Genomic DNA, 18,498 nt, shown 5'->3' with positions numbered 1-18,498 from the left:
TGTAGGCTTATCTCCCTTCCCTCTGCTAAATTGATGCTCAGCCAAGCTCTGCATATTCAGCTTTTTTACTCCTTTCTTCTAAATCTGGCAAATGTTGCAGCCTTCAGACTTAATACTGGCTTTGTTAAAATTTAAATTAGGATTAAAATGAAAATTTGTATTAGGAAGAGACAATAATTTGAGTTCCGATAGTTTCAGGGATGGTAAATCCCCCTGACAGTTCGCTTACTACTGTTCCTAAGGTCAGCCTTCAATTTCTTAAGTTTTGAAGACATGCTGGTCATTTAATTTTGATAGATGTTAAGCTCTTAGGGTAGGGTCTGTGGCTTGATTTGTGTGCATACAGTGGTTGAGTGCTAACACAATTTAAATAATAATACACTGAAACTGTTATCAGGTAGGAAACAACTTAATGATTCCCAAAGCTTGTTTTAAAATTAAATCCCCTGTTGCTGAGAATCTACAAAAAAAATCAATGTTGTTGGTTTCTCTCTCTGGGCTGCATTAAGAAAGCTTGTTCTTAAAGGATTTATCAAACCCAGAGTGAGAACAGAGGCCAATTAAAGTTTAAACCTATTTCAAGAGCACCAGCAAAGAAAGATACAAGCGGACACACACAGTACAGATTTACTCTAGCTATTATAACATTTCTTGTCTCCTTTTATGTAGCAATTGTATTAGGTTCTTAATTTTCTTTGTAGTGTAACTGTATGAGTCTTTTCAATGTGCCATAAAACTAAAGACCTAACCACCTGTGGTAATTAGAGATCCTACCATATTTTTTTTGCACCAGCAGACATGTTAATTGTGATGTGATGTGCTGACTAATTTCCAGTTTGGGTAATGTAAAAATTCTCTATGTAGTTTCAGAGTAACAGCCATGTTAGTCTGTATTCGCAAAAAGAAAAGGAGTACTTGTGGCACCTTAGAGACTAACCAATTTATTTGAGCATAAGCTTTTGTGAGCTACAGCTCACTTCATCGGATGCTCACGAAAGCTTATGCTCAAATAAATTGGTTAGTCTCTAAGGTGCCACAAGTACTCCTTTTCTTTCTATGTAGTTTCAAATTGATAAAGAATTCTCCACTTCCTGACTGAAACTTTTGCATAGTGCTTCTGTGCATTGTTAAACTGCTGTTATGTTCTACAACAGAGATGGTTTCATTTTAGTGGTGAATGAAGAAATTCCTATCTATACTGTCTGTAAATCACATTGTTGCCAACTCCCATAATTTTATTGGGCATCTTATGATATATGTTTTCTCTTAAAGCCTTAGCTGCTGGAATCAAGCAATTGGATAAGAATCTCAGTGTGCTTGGTTGCTTGCTTGCTTTCAAGTAAGTTTCTCATGGTGGCAGAGGAGAGCTTAAAAATGTGAACCCAGTGCACTCTCCAGATTCAGAAACTAGAAAGCAAATAAAAAGATTCCCAAATGTATTATTATTAAGTAGGGCTGTCAGGCGATTAAAAAAATTAATCGCAATTAATCTCACTGTTAATAATAAAATACCATTGATTTAAATATTTTTGGATGTTTTCTACATTTTCAAATATATTGATTTCAATTACAACACAGAATACAAAGCGTACAGGGCTCACTTTATATTTATTTTTGATTACAGGTATTTGCACTGTAAGAAAACAAAAGAAACAGTTCACTGTTTCAATTCACCTGATACGAGTACTATAGTGCAATCTCTTTATCATTAAAGTTGAACTTACAAATGTAGAATTATGTACAAAAAACTGCATTCAAAAATAAAACAATGTAAAATGTTAGAGCCTGCAAGTCCACTCAGTCCTACTTCTTGTTCAGCCAATCACTCAGACAAACAAGTTTGTTTACATTTGCAGGAGATAATGCTGCCCACTTCTTGTGTACGTCACCTGAAAGTGAGAACAGGCGTTCTCATGGCACTGTTGTAGCTGGCGTCGCAAGATATTTACGTGCCAGATGTGCTAAAGATTTATATGTCCCTTCATGCTTCAATCACCATTCCAGGGGACATGTGTCCATGCTGATGGACTGGTTCTGCTCGATAACAGTCCAAAGCCATGCGGCTCGACGCATGTTCATTTTCATTATCTGAGTCAAATGCCACCAGCAGAAGGTTGATTTTTTCTTTTGGTGGTTTGGGTTCTGTGGTTTTCGCATCGGAGTGTTGCTCTTTTAAGACTTTTGAAAGCACACTCCACACCTCGTCCCCCTAAGATTTTGGAAAACACTTCAGATTCTTAAACCTTGGGTCAAGTGCTGAAGCTATCTTTAGAAATCTCACATTGGTACCTTCTTTGTGTTTTGTCAAATCTGCAGTGAAAGTGTTCTTAAAATGAACAACATGCTGGGTCATCATCCAAGACATGCTATAACATGAAATATATGGCAGAATGCAGGTAAAACAGAGCAGGGTACATATAATTCTCTCCCAAGGACTTAAGTTACAAATTTAATTAACGCATTATTTTTTTAACGAGTGTCATCAGGATGGAAGCATGTCCTCTCGAATGGTGGCCGAAGCATGAAAGGGCATACGAATGTTTAGCATATCTGGCATGTAAATAACGTGCAATGCCAGCTACAAAAGTGCCATGCAAGTGCCTGTTCTCACTTTCTGGTGACATCGTAAATAAGAAGAGGGCAGCATTATCACCTGCAAATGTAAACAAACTTGTTTGTCTTAGCGATTGGCTGAACAAGAAGTAGGACTGAGTGGACTTGTAGGCTCTGAAGTTTAACATTGTTTTGTTTTTGAGTGAAGTTATGTAACAAAAAAAATCTACATTTCTAAATTGCACTTTCATGATAAAGTGATTGCACTAGTGATTGTATGAGGTGAACTTAAAAATACTATTTTTTTGTTTATCATTTTTACAGTGCAAATATTTATAATGAAAAAAATATACACTTTGATTTCAGTTACAACACAGAATATGGTATATACGAAAATGTAGAAAAACATCCAAATATTTAATTAATTTCAGTTGGTATTCTATTGTTTAACAGTGCAGTTAAAACTGTGATTAATCGCGATTAATTTTTTTGAGTTAATCGCGTGAGTTAACTGCGATAAATCGACAGCCCTATTATTAAGCCAATTTCCTGATTTTGGGGCCTGACTCATGATTTTGAATGCTTGGGTTTGGCAAATCACTATGTAACACACATTCTGGCTTAAAGACTGTATCAGTGCAAATAATTACCGAGATTACACTTTAAAAGAATATTATTATTCTTGTAATCCTCATTAAACATTTAATAACATTCATGGATGTCCAGAAACACAAGTTATAAACTATAACCTGGGCTTAGCATATGCTTTCATTTTCCCTGTGATTTATATACAACAAAACACCTGAACTGTTTAGCAGCAGTCGAATTCAGTAGAAAGAATGCCTTTGAATCATATATAGGGCCTGGTGCGCCAGGGTACTGAGTGTTCTCAACTTCCACTGACTACATTGGCAGTTGAAGGTGCTCAAGGACATGACTGCATGTTGACACAGGATTCTGAGAGCAGTGTTTACATAATATCACAAATCTACCCTCAGGAGCAATGAAACCATCATGTTATCAGCTTGTGTCGTGACAGAATGAAATACCAACAGGACCAATGACCTTTTCATGCACCATCCTTAAAACAGTTACGTATGGTACATTTCTGCATCCCTGAAAGGCCTTGGAACAACACTGCATCCCCTTTCACAATCAAAATTGAAAGAAGTGTTTGTGGGGTATAATCATGGGATATTATTATTGTGTTTGGAATATGTGCATGATTGTTATTGAGGTTCCGATTATTATTATATAGCACCCTAAGTGTGCTGAGTGTTTTATAGACAACTAAGAGCTGATATCCTGTAACTGATACTGTAGAGAGAGACCCATATGCCTTGCCACAGTGAGTAGACACAGCTGGCTGAAACTTTTAGGAGGGGGTGTGAATTTTCAAAACTTTTCTGCAGTTAATCCATTTTGAATGATTGGTTAAAATAGCAAAAAATCACTGGGGGGGGAGGGGGGGAGATCTCATCTGTGTTTTGACCGTTGCAAGCAGTAAAACTTGGAGCCGCTGATGGAATATCCTGTGACAAGGGGATCACTGTAGTGTACAGCCTGTAACCAGGCGAAGGTGTGCTCTAGTAGGGGCTTTATTGTCTGGTTCCAGGGAATCGCTGTTCACATGTCTCCTCAGGTGATGAGCTGCTAACTCCCAGAACCGAGTGGGCCAGCGTGTGCCTTGCCTGGGCAGGGTGACTCACGGGTGGCGGCGGCTGCTGCAGGCTGTGGCTTTAAATGTGTCAGCTCAGCCCCTCCGCCTTAGGTTGCTGCCGCCGTCTCCGGTCTATCTGCCTCTACCTCCCCCACCGTGCTCACCGCGCCTGCGCCGCGGCTGCCGGAGCCAGGACTCTCCTCTCCTGCGCTCCGGAGTCCGCAGATCTTTTGTCTGAGGCTGGGCAGCGGCGGCTGCGGCCCGGATCGCTCCCGGCCCGCGAAGAAGGAGCCGGGGAGCCCGTGCGGAGCATCGGATCCCAGGCGCCGGGCCATTCTAGGGGTGACCCTAGCACCGCTGGCTCCTGTATACAAACAAATGGGGGGAGGAAGGCAACTCTTAAGGTGGACTTGCTCTTAAGGTGGAATTTTTTTTTAAGGTGGACTTGCTCTTAAGGTGGATTTTTTAAAGTGGAATTATTTTTGTTGTTTTTTAAAGCGGACTTGCTCTTGCATCAGCGGCTTTGGGGTGGGAAGGGCTGGGATTTCATCCTGGGTAGAGGTTCTTAGCACAAAGTCGGCGGGACAACTCCTCTTGATATCACTAGGCTGCTAGCAGGGGATGGGAAAGGCCCTGTTGTTAGGGAACAGACGTCTCTCCAGACTCTAACAATGACTAAACCCCAACCCTTCTCCAGGAAAAGGCAGCCCATGGAAGAAGAAGAGGTGGGAGTGAAAAGCCAGATGTTTAGCTGCCGAGAGGTTGATAGAAGAGAGACTTTACTTTTCCAACAAGTCTCCAGCTCCTGATTGTTCTTAAGGAGGGGGGTGGGTGGGTTGTTTTTGTTTGTCGTTAATTTTGGTTTTAAAACTATCAACTATTATTATTATTTACTGCCAACCCCCTCTCTCGGACACATACTGGAAATCCAAAAGGATAAAGACATGGAGACAATAGGAAAGTTTGAGTTCAGCAGGAAAGATCTGATCGGACATGGAGCTTTTGCTGTTGTTTTCAAAGGGAGACACAAAGAGGTAAATAGGTTTTGCTCTTTTGTTTGTCTTTTCCACGACTTAAGTGGGGAGGGTTTACCCCTCTTTGTCTGTGGTTGTCCCTATGGCTCTGTACTGTTGTCTCGAATCTCATAGTCTGTGTTTTGTTTGGTTTATTACAAAGCTCCCCAGTCACGTTTGTAGCTAGGTGCCATATAAATACATATGCATTATTATATGTTGTTGAGGTGCATGTAAATGAGCAGAAGCCTTGAAAAAGTCTTTGTGGTTGGCCAGAATAAATAAAGAGTTTAAAAGTCAACAAGATATACGCAGCAGTGAACTACAGTATCAATATTGGGTCGTGCTCTGGTGTCCCGTAGAAACATAATAGATCAAAATAACCTTCCCTCAAACCAGTTCAGTTTCTGAAGTGTATTTGCATTTATTAAATGTGTGGCTTTTAGAGGAGGGCTGTTGTGGGTTTTGTTGTGGTGGGTTTTTTTTTTTTTTGGATCAGTTAGGGTTAAATAAGAGGATACAATCAATCTGGATTTTTCATCATTAAAGCTCAGGATAAGCCCTGGTTCCTACAATCCATTTATTTGCATTGCTTAAATAAGAGGATAACTGTAGTATAAAGTAATAAGAAAAATCCAAACCTTCAACTTTTCTTTTTTGTGCTGACCAGGCTAATTCAGCAAAGGGCAAGTCTGAACAAGTACAGGGTATGTACTGGGATACTGAATTAGGGCCCTTTACCAATGCTCTGTAACCCCTTTGTCAGATATAATTGTAATCTGGGAGAGACCCTTGTTTCTTAATGTTATTTAATACTGAAATTGACATTTATCTTTTAAACTATACATACACATTTAACTTTCAGAAACCTGGGCTGGAGGTAGCTGTGAAGTGTATTAACAAGAAAAACCTTGCAAAATCTCAAACTCTGCTGGGGAAGGAAATCAAAATACTTAAGGTAAAGGCAGAAATTACTTTTTCTCTCTGAATATCTGTTATATATGCTCTGTTATTCCTAGTTTAGCATTCCTGTCTTGTTTTTTCTAGGAACTGAAACATGAAAATATCGTTGCCTTGTATGACTTCCAGGTAATACGTCTGATTACATTGAAGTATTTGAGGGTGGGGGGAAGTTGGGTAAAAAGTGTAGATCTTAGAATGTTTGGACAGATGGTCCACTTAGAGCCTACTTATATAATGAAAAATCTCCCCTTTGTAAGACAGGGAAATATACTAACATGTCCGAACAGATCACTTCTATTTAATTGTATTCCAGACCATGATTGCTTGAGATGGGGAGGGGGAGAACTATTTTGCTAATGTCCTTAGATGTTGTGCGGTGAAGTTTAATGCATGGTGTATATGTTAATGTCTCATTGTGGCATTATAAACACAAAAATACAGTCATTCTTTTTGGCACAAGTTCCTTTTTTTCTGAGGGTGCACATACATTTCCTGTTATTCAATAATTTGAACTTATCTAGGGTATTGAAGAGGGGTGAGGTTGACTTTGTGGCCTACGTTTTGTTTCCAGGTAGTGGATAGTTTCATTAAAATTTTTCATTTGTCCTTATGGCATTCAGTGGCTCCTATAAATTGCAGTAGACTTATTTTTAGAAGGTTGCTGCTTCCTGTAAAGTTGCTTTTTCCCCTCAGATGTCAGCTCTGAGGATCGCTTCTAACAGGCAAGCCCTGATCCTAAGAGACCATTCTGAGGTACTCTGATTATAAAAACCAACTCTACTAGGCAGCCCTCCCTTCTTACTGTTCTTTGGGACAGGTTTTATTGCACACATGATGATTTTGTTTTTAGTGACTCTAGATTCTCAGTAGACTGGAATCCTGTTGTGTACATATGCAGTCCTAGCATGGGAGAAGTCGGAGGGTGTATTTCCAGCCTAACCTCTCTCGTTTGGGAATGACAGCTTTAGTTGCTGCAATGAGACCATGCAGCACCAGGGTTGCTGTTTTTGTTGCTTATCTGTGGTTCACTGCTCTAAGTGATGTCACGTGGCCTGCAGGCCTCCGTGTTTGTTGACATTCGTCCTGCCCTCCTCCATTGGTGCAGCCAGCCCTTTGCATCACTGTGCAACGAGATCCCCAGCTGGGTGGTAGAGGCTGCCAGCAATGCCTTCTGGGAGCTGTAGTCTGCATTCCTCACTTGGTATTAGAGTAACAGCCGTGTTAGTCTGTATTCGCAAAAAGAAAAGGAGGACTTGTGGCACCTTAGAGACTAACCAATTTATTAGAGCATAAGCTTTCGTGAGCTGTAGCTCACGAAAGCTTATGCTCTAATAAATTGGTTAGTCTCTAAGGTGCCACAAGTCCTCCTTTTCTTTTCACTTGGTATTAGTGTTCTTTTAGATAGGACTACATTACCCACCATGCATCTCTCTCTGCTGGGAGATGGGGTAGATGCTGCCTAGGGGAGGTTATTTTGGGTCAGGTATAGTACTCGGGAAGGGTTTAATGCTTCTTTTTTTTTTTTTAAAGGCAGATGAGGATGGATTTTTCAAACCCTTTTTTTGTGGGGGTGCGGTGGGGGAGTTGGGAATAGGATTAGTTCATGGCAGCATGTCTTGTGCCAAGAGCCCCACTGTTCTGAAAAGAATCATAAAATATCAGGGTTGGAAGGGATCTCAGGAGGTCATCTAGTCCACCCCCCTGCTCAAAGCAGGACCAATCTCCAGTTTTTTCCCCAGATCCCTAAATGGCCCCCTCAAGGATTGAGCTCACAACCCTGGGTTTAGCAGGCCAATGCTCAAACCACTGAGCTATCCCTCCCTCCGCCCTGCCTGTTTCTTAAACCTGTACAGGATGTGGAGACGGTTGCAAAAAAGTCGTGCACAGTCATGGGTTATGTGAGCTCTTTCAGTCTGTAAAGCTGCAGATTTGGAGATGCAGAGATAATAAAGGAGGTAGAATTTGTGGTAGGGGAGAGGTTCCTATGGGGAAGTGGGATCACCGATTTTGTGTGTGTGCAGTTCTCCATTTGCACTCCCTGCACCCCAATTACTGGTCCTGCCTCTAAATGTTCATTGCTGCAGTTCTCATTTCCATAAATTGTTACGTTGCAGGGCTGACCTCTGTCAGCATATTCAAAACTTTTTTGTTTAGCTCCTGCTCCCCCTAACTCCCTGGTGTGATGGAAGGGTGTGTGTGTGGAGGGTTCCCTAAATAAATGTCTTTGAAAGGAGTCATTGGAGTGTGGTGGTTCTATACCCCACCTTGTTTTGTGGAATGGGAACATTTCTGACTGGTTGTATTTCTCTGAAAGCAAACTTGATCGCTTCATTTTTATTTCCCCATGGAAACAGCCAACTGCAATTACTTACACTTTTATTTCCCTGAATCATAAAACTGAAGAGACTTTTCCCTCACTTTAGTGTTTTTGGCCTTCGCAACTGTGAAGCTATGAATAGATTTGCTAATCTTCCTGTTGTTCTGTGGCTTTTGTTTCTGTTGCATTGTTGTAGTATTGGGTTGGTTTTTTTAATTATTCCTCTCCACCACCCCTGTCACCAGTGACTTCTTTAATTCTGACTCCTGTACACTCAAGGAAATGGTTGGGAAAATCACAGAGGGTGTAGGTTAGTGATTGCGGATATTTTTGGTGGTTTTTTTGCATGTGAAAATAAAGCCTGATGTAATACTAGATTTCTTATACAAGAACATTGAGTAACTCCATCAGGCTTGCAGCAGCAGTTCCACTTACCCCTATTTACCCCACCACCACCTTCACCCAGAAACCTGCTGCATTCAGTCCTTTTTGCACAGAGCTTTATGATACTGGATCATGAATAATAATAAAATAAGAGCTTTACTGGCATGACATTTGACATAGGTGAATATTTAATGATGCATAAGGAAACCGTATCTGGCCTTTTAGGAGCTGTGAAGGGGAGTGTTTAACCGTAGCATCATTAAATTGGAATGGGCTCATAAAATGAAAAATATGTTCCAATTATTATATGCTCAACTATCACTGATGTGCTCAGCTTGGTCCAGGGATCCCAATGAGACAGTCTCTGCACAAGGAGGGGGATGGAATCAGGTTTTTTTGAGTTTTGCCTTAAAAATACTCATTTGTGAGCACATGCAGAATAGATCTGAGCTGCAAACCTGTCCTTGGAGCAATAAACAGTTGGAGAAGTTGAATTTTGGGTTTGCCCTATATCAAAGTGTATTACTGCCACTGAATGATCACAGATTCTTAGCCCGTCTTTTGGAGAGAGGTGTTTAGGGCACTAGCTCTTGGGAGACCTGGATTCAAGTCCCAGCCTGTCACAAACTTCCTGTGTGACCTTGGGCAAGTTGCTTAGCATCTCAGTGCTCCAGCTCCCTACATGTAAAATGGGGATAACAGATCTTCCTGTCCTCCCAAGAGTGCTGAGGATAAATGCCTTCAAGGTGTTGAGGCCCTCAGAAAGTACTCTAATGAGTGAAATATAAATACGTGGATGGGGAGAGACAGAGAGAGCTTTTACAGTGGAGAAAGTACTGTAGTTTGTCTCAATGATCTTTCAAGACACACAGATTTTTTTTCCTCCTGTTTAAAACCACTAGGGGTGAGCATCCCTTTCATTATCTTTCCTCTCTTTTCAAAAAAACACTCATTTTATTAACCACCATTTCCAGCTGCTTTCAGAAAACTTAGCTTGTGTCTCTGTGCTTAAGCCATGGATAGACCTTTTGGGTTGTTACCCTTTTACCTTTGTCCAATGCAATTCAAACAGAGAGGCCTACTGGCACAGCTGGTTTATAGTATATGGTGCCAGTCTGCTGATGTATCCTAGAAGCCTCACCAGATAGGAAATATAGAAAATAGAGGACTTCAGGCTCTTTTTAAAGAGGGTGGAACCGGGTGTCTAAAGAGACAAGGATTTGGAGATAATGATGCCGTGGCAGCATAAGGATCAGGGTTGGAAATAACTAGGCTCCTTAGAACCAGGGGTTCGACACCCGTGTGTGGATGAACTCAACTTCATTTTAGAGACCTTAGAAACCGGGGGGATGAATATTCAGCTGTGATGAAGGATCAGTTGAGAGGAGTGGGAATGGTAAGGTGCCTCTGAGTCTGCCTGATGTTGGGAATGCTCTGTTCTGGGCTGCTTACTGCCAGCACTAGTTTAAAGGTGCCTGCAGGCTGTTGTTGGTGGCTCGGGTCACTAGGACATAGGGAAGCATGGGTTGTGCCTTGTTTCTCACGGTTGTGTCCCCTGTGCCAGCTGCTCGGAGCGGTGGTGATGTAGGTGTTGTACCACCTGAAGATTTCACAGCGCTGGGGTGATTTCCTGGTGAGCACCTCTGCTGGCTTCAGGGCAGCTTATGCCGGTAACACAGTGCAAAGTTGCCCTAACACAGCTACCCCAATGTCCTTTTCCCGTCCGGTCTGTGTAGATGCTAATGATCACGTTAAGTATCAGAGAGGTAGCCGTGTTAGTCTGTATCCACAAAAACAACAAGGAGTCCGGTGACACCTTAAAGACGAACAGATTTATTTGGGCATAAACTTTCCTGGGTAAAAAACCCACTTCTTCAGATGATCTTGTCCTTTTTTGCAAAAAGAAGGGTTTGCTATATAGATGCTATATAGAATGTAATTCAGGACATACACCTAATCGTGCTGTTACTCCCACAGGGGACCTACTTAAGTAAGGGGGTTATTAATATTGTCAGTAATTCGGTATGTCCATCACTGCAGCATCAGGCATATCACAGGGAAAGCAAATGTAACCCACACACCTCCTGGGTGTGGTGTTCTGTCCTATCCAGTGGCACTGGGACCACTTAGAGAGAGAGATTAATGAGTTTGCTCTACAGCCTTATCTAACAGCTGGTTGGCTTTTAGCTCATGCGGTACAGGCTCATGTACTAAGCTCCAGAGGTCCCAGGTTTGATCCCACTCGCCGATGACTGGGGTCTCTCAGTCGTCGGCGTTAAACAGACATCACTCACTAACTAGGAACCGGAAAAGAGACCCCACCTTAGTTCCCCCCATGCTACCGCAAAGGCTTGGCTGAAAAATTGCACCTCGCTTTCGTTTCTGGAAAAGCCAGGAGATTCCACCCCCTGGATTGAATGAAAAGGAGACGAAGAGCAGAGCGGCATCAGCCATACTGATGGCCATCCAGGACCAATCCTCCTTGCAGGACTCATGCACATTGAACAGATCACAGGACAACCGGAAGAAAGGCTGCATGAGAGAAGGCCGTTGGGCTTGATGATCAGCTATCCAATGCCAGTCTCGGAAAGGAACAAAGCCAGCAAAGAATGACCTCGTTCTCTCCTGGGGCCTGCTTGTCAGGCAGCAGTGCCTCATAGTCAGTGGGATCAAAGGCTAAAATTAGCATGGGTGCCTGAATGATGGCCTTTGCTGGAAGGAGATTGGCCAAATGTGCGGTTTTCCCACGTCTTGTACGTGTTTCCCCCGTGCCCCCATATAGGCTCTATCCTTTGACTTGAAATTGGTTTTGTGTGATCTTGTTATCCTGGGGCTTATCCTCATGCACTGCAGGTACCTGCTGCATTGCTCTGGCATCCTTTGTGGTGTTGGCCGATTCCTGTATCACCGGCGGCAAAGCCACTGCTGTGCCTGGCAGCCTCAGATGCCAGCTAATACTGGGTCTCTTGCTCTTGAGGAATGACTTTTTGACGTTTGTGTCTCAGGACACAGGACTCCCGTATGCCATTTGAAATCCCTAAGAAAACATGCTTTGTCTGAGAGGTTGCACTTCTGAGGTCATTCAGGCCCATCTAAAGCCTTCTCTTGTTCTGTCCCGAAGTGAAGTTGGCAAATCGCCTTGAGAGTTGGGTGTCACATGCAGGCATATCAGGATGGCCAATCTTCTCTGTGCCTCAGTTGTGGATGGTAATGGTGGGAATCCCTGCTATGCATGGTCACCCTCAACTTCCACACATGGGAAATACCCTGTAGACTGAAGATGGGGTTGGGCTTCATTGCGAAAACCTGGTGAAGATTCCATAGTCTTCCGGAGGAAGGTCTGAGAGTCTAGTGAATCATCATTTCTGTGTTCAGAGGGGCTTAACTGGTACGCAGGTAACTGTTTTTTATAATCTTGTGGAACCAACAAAAAATAAATGAATTAAAAGGTCTCCTAAATGTCCACACTCTTCTAAAGGCCAAGGAAACCGCTGGCAAATGTTTAGTTTCCACTAATTATAACCCTCTGAATAGTGAGGTGATATTTTTAGAGGGAGTGGCCTTGTTGCAATTTTGAAATCATGATCACTGTTTTACTCACCATGTTCTTATATGGCTGGGCCTTCTACCTGTGTTTTCCTCTCATGATGCCATGTCCCACACGAGCTGGTGATAGGGAGAGTTAATAGTCTCTGTAGCTTCCTTCTAGAAAAGGCAGCATTACTCAGCCTGTAACGAGAGAGGTTAAGGGATGTCTCCAAAGAGTAATTGGAAACTGGAGTGTGGTTGTGTTTTGAATTGAACAGTGACGCTCCAGTTACTGTTACTGTTGAGGTGCCGTTTGTGCTGCTGATGTTTAGGCTGTGTCAGCATTTCCATGATGACAACTTTCACTATGAAATCTTTGTGATTGGACTGTAAAAACATTTAGTCTGAATAGGAAGAGCAGGGCGATTTGGAGTTTGGAGGGCAGCCAGTAGCCTATATAGTATTAGGGTCCCAGGGGTGGAGACATGAGGGGAGGGAAGAGACACCCTCCCCCTCCCCCTCCCCCCGGCTTGTCTACGGTGCCACCTAATGGTGGTGGGGTAAACTCCCCGCACCCAAGAGGAAGGGTTTGGAAAAGGAAGCTGTGGTCTGTGGAGAGGAAAGTGCTTGTTACTCCCTGGAGAAGGGAGAAGACGGACAGCCCTTGAGGGAGAAATGGGACCCTGTAAAAAGGCTGGGTAGAGACAGATTTTGTGTCTCATTTATCTTTGTTTGGGTCTTCTGAGGAGATTTTGCCAGAAGGCCAAGTGTCCAGCTCACAGATTAACCAAGCAAGTCAAAACATTATCCTTATTTTACAGATGGGAGAAACTGAGTCACAGAGTGGGGAGGTCACATGCCCACAGTCACCCAGCAGGCTAGTGTTGGAGCTGGAAAAAGAACCCAGGTCTCCTGAATCCCAGTCCATGCATTATCCTCTAGGGCACTCATGCTTGAAATGTTGTGTCTGGACAGTTTGAGCATCTAGCTGCCTTGTAGCCAGTAAAGAAGTTAACATCAGGACAACAGGAGGGATTACGTCATCTGAGCTAGCATCTTAGTAATCAGCTAGACATTAAGTATCACTTGTAGGGAATGAAAGATGCTGAAGTTAAAGCCTTTATTGATCCTATTTAGCGAAGCATCTTACATCTAAAGAAAGGAAAACCTTCCTGCCTGTTCCAGTCCATCTTTGTATTCCCAGATGGTGGTGAGTGGGAGCTGCTGGTGAGATGAGAAATCACACTGCAGGTGTTGAGAGGTGAAGCGGCACGTACACAGAGACAAAAAGAGAGAGTGCCAATTTGTAGTTGTGTAACCAATAGAGTCTCTAATCCCTTCTTAATGTACACGTCGCCAACAAGTGGGGAATCGTACTGGCTGGAGGATTTTTCAGGCTGGTCCAAATGTGTTTTCCTGTGAAAATCTAGTCGGCACATGGTGTATCTTGTAATGCAGCAGCCAGCAAAGGAACATTGAGATGAGTTATTTCTTCTCTCCCGTTCCTTGCTGTTAAACTACTGGACATTTAAGGCTCTGGTACTCTCTATCTTCTGACTCTGTCAGTTTTCTCGTATACAAAGGCCCAGACTTGTTCTAAGGGAGAATCTTGTTTTTCTGTTATCAGTATTTCACAGTGACGTGAAGTACATTTGATTTCCAGAAACAGACACTTGAAAACTAGGGATATAGTAAAGAGTCATAAAAAGGGAAATTTACAAAGGCCAGGTAGTCATTGATAGTCTCTCATCAACTCTCATTGATAGTCCGGTAGGAGTTGGGTGGTTGGACTCAGGTCTGCACAGTGCAGTGTAGTTGCTGGAGCCCCAGCTTGGGAGCAGGGTTGCAAATGAGTGTAGACTCTCAAGTCCTATGTTAACAAATCCAGGGTTTGGGTTTGTTGGGTTAACTTGGGTTCTAGTAACCCTGGGCCTACATTGCAGGGTCGATGTACTCTTACAGGCTACTAGGGCCTGGAGAAGGAGAGACTCTTGTTTGAAGGGAAGGCTACATTTTGGAAGACTTGTCAGTCAGAAGGTGATGGATGGTCTCCTTCAGGTGAGCTGAGGTTTCACCTGGTTGGGGGCCACCAGGAAAGCAGAAAGGTGTTGCTTTCATTTGGCTAAACTGGTCATTATGTCGTCTTGCAAATAATAATTAAATGGACATTAGACTATTTATCTTGAAGGGTTTTCAACCAACATGCAACCAGACACTGAGGACAGCTGCCTAGGGAATTATTTATATGTGGAGCACTTTCCTTCTTTTCATGAAATCCACTTAGAAACTTGAGAATTGTTTTTCCTATTGACTTCGGGTCACGTTGTCCCATCCATTTCATAAGCAGAAGGTACATGGTATGTGGAAGGGACACTGCTACTTTATACTTCTGCTGATCCCACAGAAGCCCATCTACAAGGGTTCCCTGAGATCTGTAGGGGCAAAGGGAGGTGGCACTGTTCCTTTTTCTGATCACCTCCATGTGTCAGCACCTTCCTTCCCCCAAGAGGTGTTCTGGATCCAGCTGTCACTGAGGGAGATGGGAGTGTGTGGACAAAGTGTGACCAAGAGTCAGAGAGGAAGTATAACGCCGACAGACCCTGGTCATCGTCGGGTGGGATCGAACCAGGGACCTCTGGAGCTTAGCGCCCAAGCCTCTAGTGCATGACATAAAAGTCAGCTGGTTATTAGCTAAGGCTGTAGAGCAGACTCATTTAACTCTCTCTAAGTGGTCTTGGTGCCCCTCGATGGGACAGAACACCACACCCAGAAGGTGTGTGGGTTACAGACGCACAAACCCTCTGTGTGGGTGGTTGCAGGTCTCTCACAACCCAGTAAGATCTGGCACTGAGGTATCTGAACTCTTGTGCCTTCGTCGGGAGAAGGTTTTTCTAGTTGGCTAGTGTAGGTCTTAATTAGGGCTGAATTTGAAGTATGCTGGGCCTGGATCCACCAAAATCTTGGAAAATGTGCCCCAGGAGGGTGAGTGGAATCTATGATGTGACCCCCAGCTGCTCTCTGCTTTCCACCCCCCCCACATAAGCTCTTTTGTTTCCTGGAGTATATGAGGTGATATGGGTGTGTCTCCTCTTCCCGGTGTAGGACTTCTGCCAGAAGCAGGTGGCAGCCATACTGCCTGTTGCCCGCTTGGTGGTGCCTTGCTGGTCCACTCCAGCTGCAGGGCCTGGATCACAAAGGTCCTTCCTGAAACTTGGCCCTGTTGATATGTCTTTAAAGCTGTGTGCGGGGGCCAGTGGCATTGCCGTGTTACCATGTATCCATGCAGAGAGAGTGTTATGTTCTAGTAAACCAGCTAATATTAACTTAGTGATTTCTCCACTTCATCTCTCTTCCCCCCCCCCCGCCTCCCACGTTTGTTTCTTTTGCGTCTAAATGAATGTTTGCCTTTCCAATAGCTTGTCTAAAAATATTCCTCAATTCTTTACTGCCAGGGAAAGGAAGGAGGTGAACGGTAGGAGCAAGGTGCCGGTGGCAGCCATGTGGATGAACAGGGTAGCATGGGGACACGCTCCAGGGTGTTGCTGCATGTTAGGCCAAAAGTCATGTGAATGTTTTCCAGCCATGTTTATTTAGAGAAAGGTGGTTATTGATAAGTGCTCCTGCTATTCAGATCAAAGTGGCTATTGTCTCTTTTCTTGCTTCAGTCCTAATGCTTGCATCAAGACAGAGCACTCCTTCCATAACACCAACCTTCCCTCCTCTTTTTAGAGAGTAGCCTATTCAGTCCGAGCTCAGAGGGTGGGAGGAGCGAGGTTTAACCGTTCCCTCCTGTCTAAGGATGTAGGTTCCATCACCCCAGTCCATCCAGCTAGTAACAGGGACCTACACAGTAGCTGCAGGCTTTTCAGGCAGCAAAAGGACAGGACCTGCTAAGTGGAGTTCCTTGCTCTATCCACAGATGATCTAGAATTCACTCCCACAATCTTTCTAACACTGAGCCAGCGGATGAGTAGGAGAGAGATGAAAAGGCTATGGGTTTGTCTACGCTACAGTTAAACCCCTGCGGCTGGCCCATGTCAGCTGACTGGGCTCGTGGGGCTGCGGGGCTATAATGCTGGAGCCTGAGCTCTGGGACCCTGTCCCCTTTGCATCTGCACTGCACTTCCATGGCCTGACACGCCAGCCGTGGGTGTTTATCTGCGGTGTAGACATACCCACCGTGTTCCAGAGGCAGCCAGGGCACCAGAGTCCACTGATTACACCAACAAAAGAAAAGGGTGCGGTATGATGCAGGGCCTGTCCATAGGGTCCCTGCAGAGAGTCGAGGAGGTAAGGTTAGGTCGGGTGGCCAGCCTGAGCCTGAGAAGGGGCCAGAATTTACCAGTGTACATTGCCAAAGAGCCACAGCAATACGTCAGCAGCCCCCCATCAGCTCCAGACCCCCAGCACCTCCCGCCCCCCAGCAGCCCTGCCAGTCAGCGCTTCCCACCTGCTGCAGTCAGCTGTTTCACATGTGCAGGAAGCTTTGGTGGGGAGGAGTGAGGGCATGGCAGACTCGGGGGAAGGGAGCACGGGCCTTGGGGGAAGGTATGGAGGGGGGGCAGGGCTCGGTCAGAGATGGGGGTTAAGCAGTGGGCACCACCCGGCCCACTGGAAAGTTGGCCCCTGTAGCTCCAGCCCCGGAGTCAGCGCCTATGCAAGGAGCTGCGTATTAACCCCTGAAGAGCTGCACGCGGCTCCGGAGCCACAGGTTGGCCACCCCTGCGTTAGGTGGTGATATTTTGTTTTTAAGTTCAGCTTGTATCAAACGTTCTTTCCCCGCACCCATTTAGTAACCCTTAGGCTGTGCTCTGAACTATACTGTAGGCTTCTCCTTTTGTTGGTGCAATCAGTGGGCCCTCATGAGAATCTCATTCACAACAGATGGCCTCTGTATCCCTGGCTATCTTTCCTCAGCAGCTGTCTCCAGATAGTTTGGGAGGCTGTAGACCGCAGTGCATTCTGCATCTGTCGTAAGAAGCAGGAGCCTTCGCAGCCAGAGGAAAAGCTCCCAAGCCAGGAGATCCTTTGCATTTGCGTTTGTCTGTGGGAGCTGATGGGGTGTTGACTGCATGATCTATCTCCATAAGATTCCTTTGCACACATGAGTGGAAGTATTCCTATTAGCAAGGCTATCTTCAGCCCTCTGGGGTGACTACGGAACTGTATTTGTCCTGTAAAAGAAACTTTACCAGCAAGAAAAGTTTTCAGAAACTATACTTCATGGCCAATAAAGTGACAACCTCTCAGTGATGTTTTATTAGCTAGAAGGTTTTTGGTGTGGACAGTGCTTTTTCATTCATTGATTTCTAGGCCTGGCCTATGGGAACTGCTTTGTTGAACGTTTGGTTATGTACAGTAATTGTAGCTGTTCTGCCTGTGTGATCTTTTCTAGACAGAAGTGCGTGGTTCAGGTAATTTCCAGGATAGGTTGTGTCTCCATTTGTTACTGATTCCATCCCGAATAGACTATCTCTGTAAATGTAGATCCCGATTCAAGCCCATTGAAGTCAATGGCAAGCCACTCTTTGACTTACTTCAGTGGCAGTTGGATTAGGTACTTACTGCTTTTGTGAGGTACCTGATTGACAGCTCTGGAGGCTGAAGTCTTCTAGGTTATCTCCACCAGCCTACATAAATGACTTGCCTAGAGGCTTTGTTGTTTTGTAGTGTGAAGTTAGTTTACACTGGAGTCATGTCATATAAGGTTGTTTTGAACGTGAGGGCCTTTGTAGTCCACATTTAGTGACACCATTCATCTGTGAATTTTACATATTGGGGTTGGTTATGAGATTTGGTCACTACTAGTCTGGGCCAGACTGGTGTAGAGTTCTGTAAGTTGTTACTATTTTGGTGGTCTCAGTGGAATGATTTTAGAGTCTGTGCACATCTGAGTTGACTGTTGTCCACATTGTCAAACCATCCTCACAATGGGCCACTCGTGCGTGTGTGTTACCGGTCCCTGCTCTGTGCCTGATCCACAGAGGATGCGAGTCTCTTATGGCTCCAGCTGCCAGCCGGGACACCTTGGCTGTCTAGCTCAAACTGTAGCATCTCCTGCTATTAGCTCTGGAGGTCCT

General features: G+C 44.3%; 1 protein-coding gene across 7 annotated transcripts in view; it reads left to right on the top strand.

The window, feature by feature from the left end:
* Positions 1 to 4,268: 4,268 nt before the first annotated feature.
* ULK1 (unc-51 like autophagy activating kinase 1) overlaps positions 4,269 to 18,498 on the top strand; it is a 99,801-nt gene continuing 85,571 nt past the window's right edge. For 3 of the 7 annotated variants that reach the window (XM_073313036.2, XM_073313037.2, XM_073313035.2), the window contains exons 1-4: positions 4,329 to 4,617; positions 5,149 to 5,247; positions 6,092 to 6,184; positions 6,274 to 6,315. In XM_073313036.2, coding sequence (XP_073169137.1) covers positions 5,158 to 5,247; positions 6,092 to 6,184; positions 6,274 to 6,315 — 225 coding nt within the window. In that variant the 5' untranslated portion in view covers positions 4,329 to 4,617; positions 5,149 to 5,157. Of the gene's footprint in view, positions 4,618 to 5,148; positions 5,248 to 6,091; positions 6,185 to 6,273; positions 6,316 to 18,498 lie in introns of those variants that run through there. The other 4 variants (XM_073313040.2, XM_073313039.2, XM_073313041.2 and 1 more) reach the window with 4 other exon arrangements.

Source organism: Lepidochelys kempii, chromosome 15 (genome assembly GCF_965140285.1).
Source record: "Lepidochelys kempii isolate rLepKem1 chromosome 15, rLepKem1.hap1, whole genome shotgun sequence".
Lineage (NCBI taxonomy): Eukaryota > Metazoa > Chordata > Testudines > Cheloniidae > Lepidochelys > Lepidochelys kempii.
The sequence above is the reverse complement of the archived record's forward strand: the minus strand, read 5'-3'. Positions and strand labels throughout refer to the sequence as shown.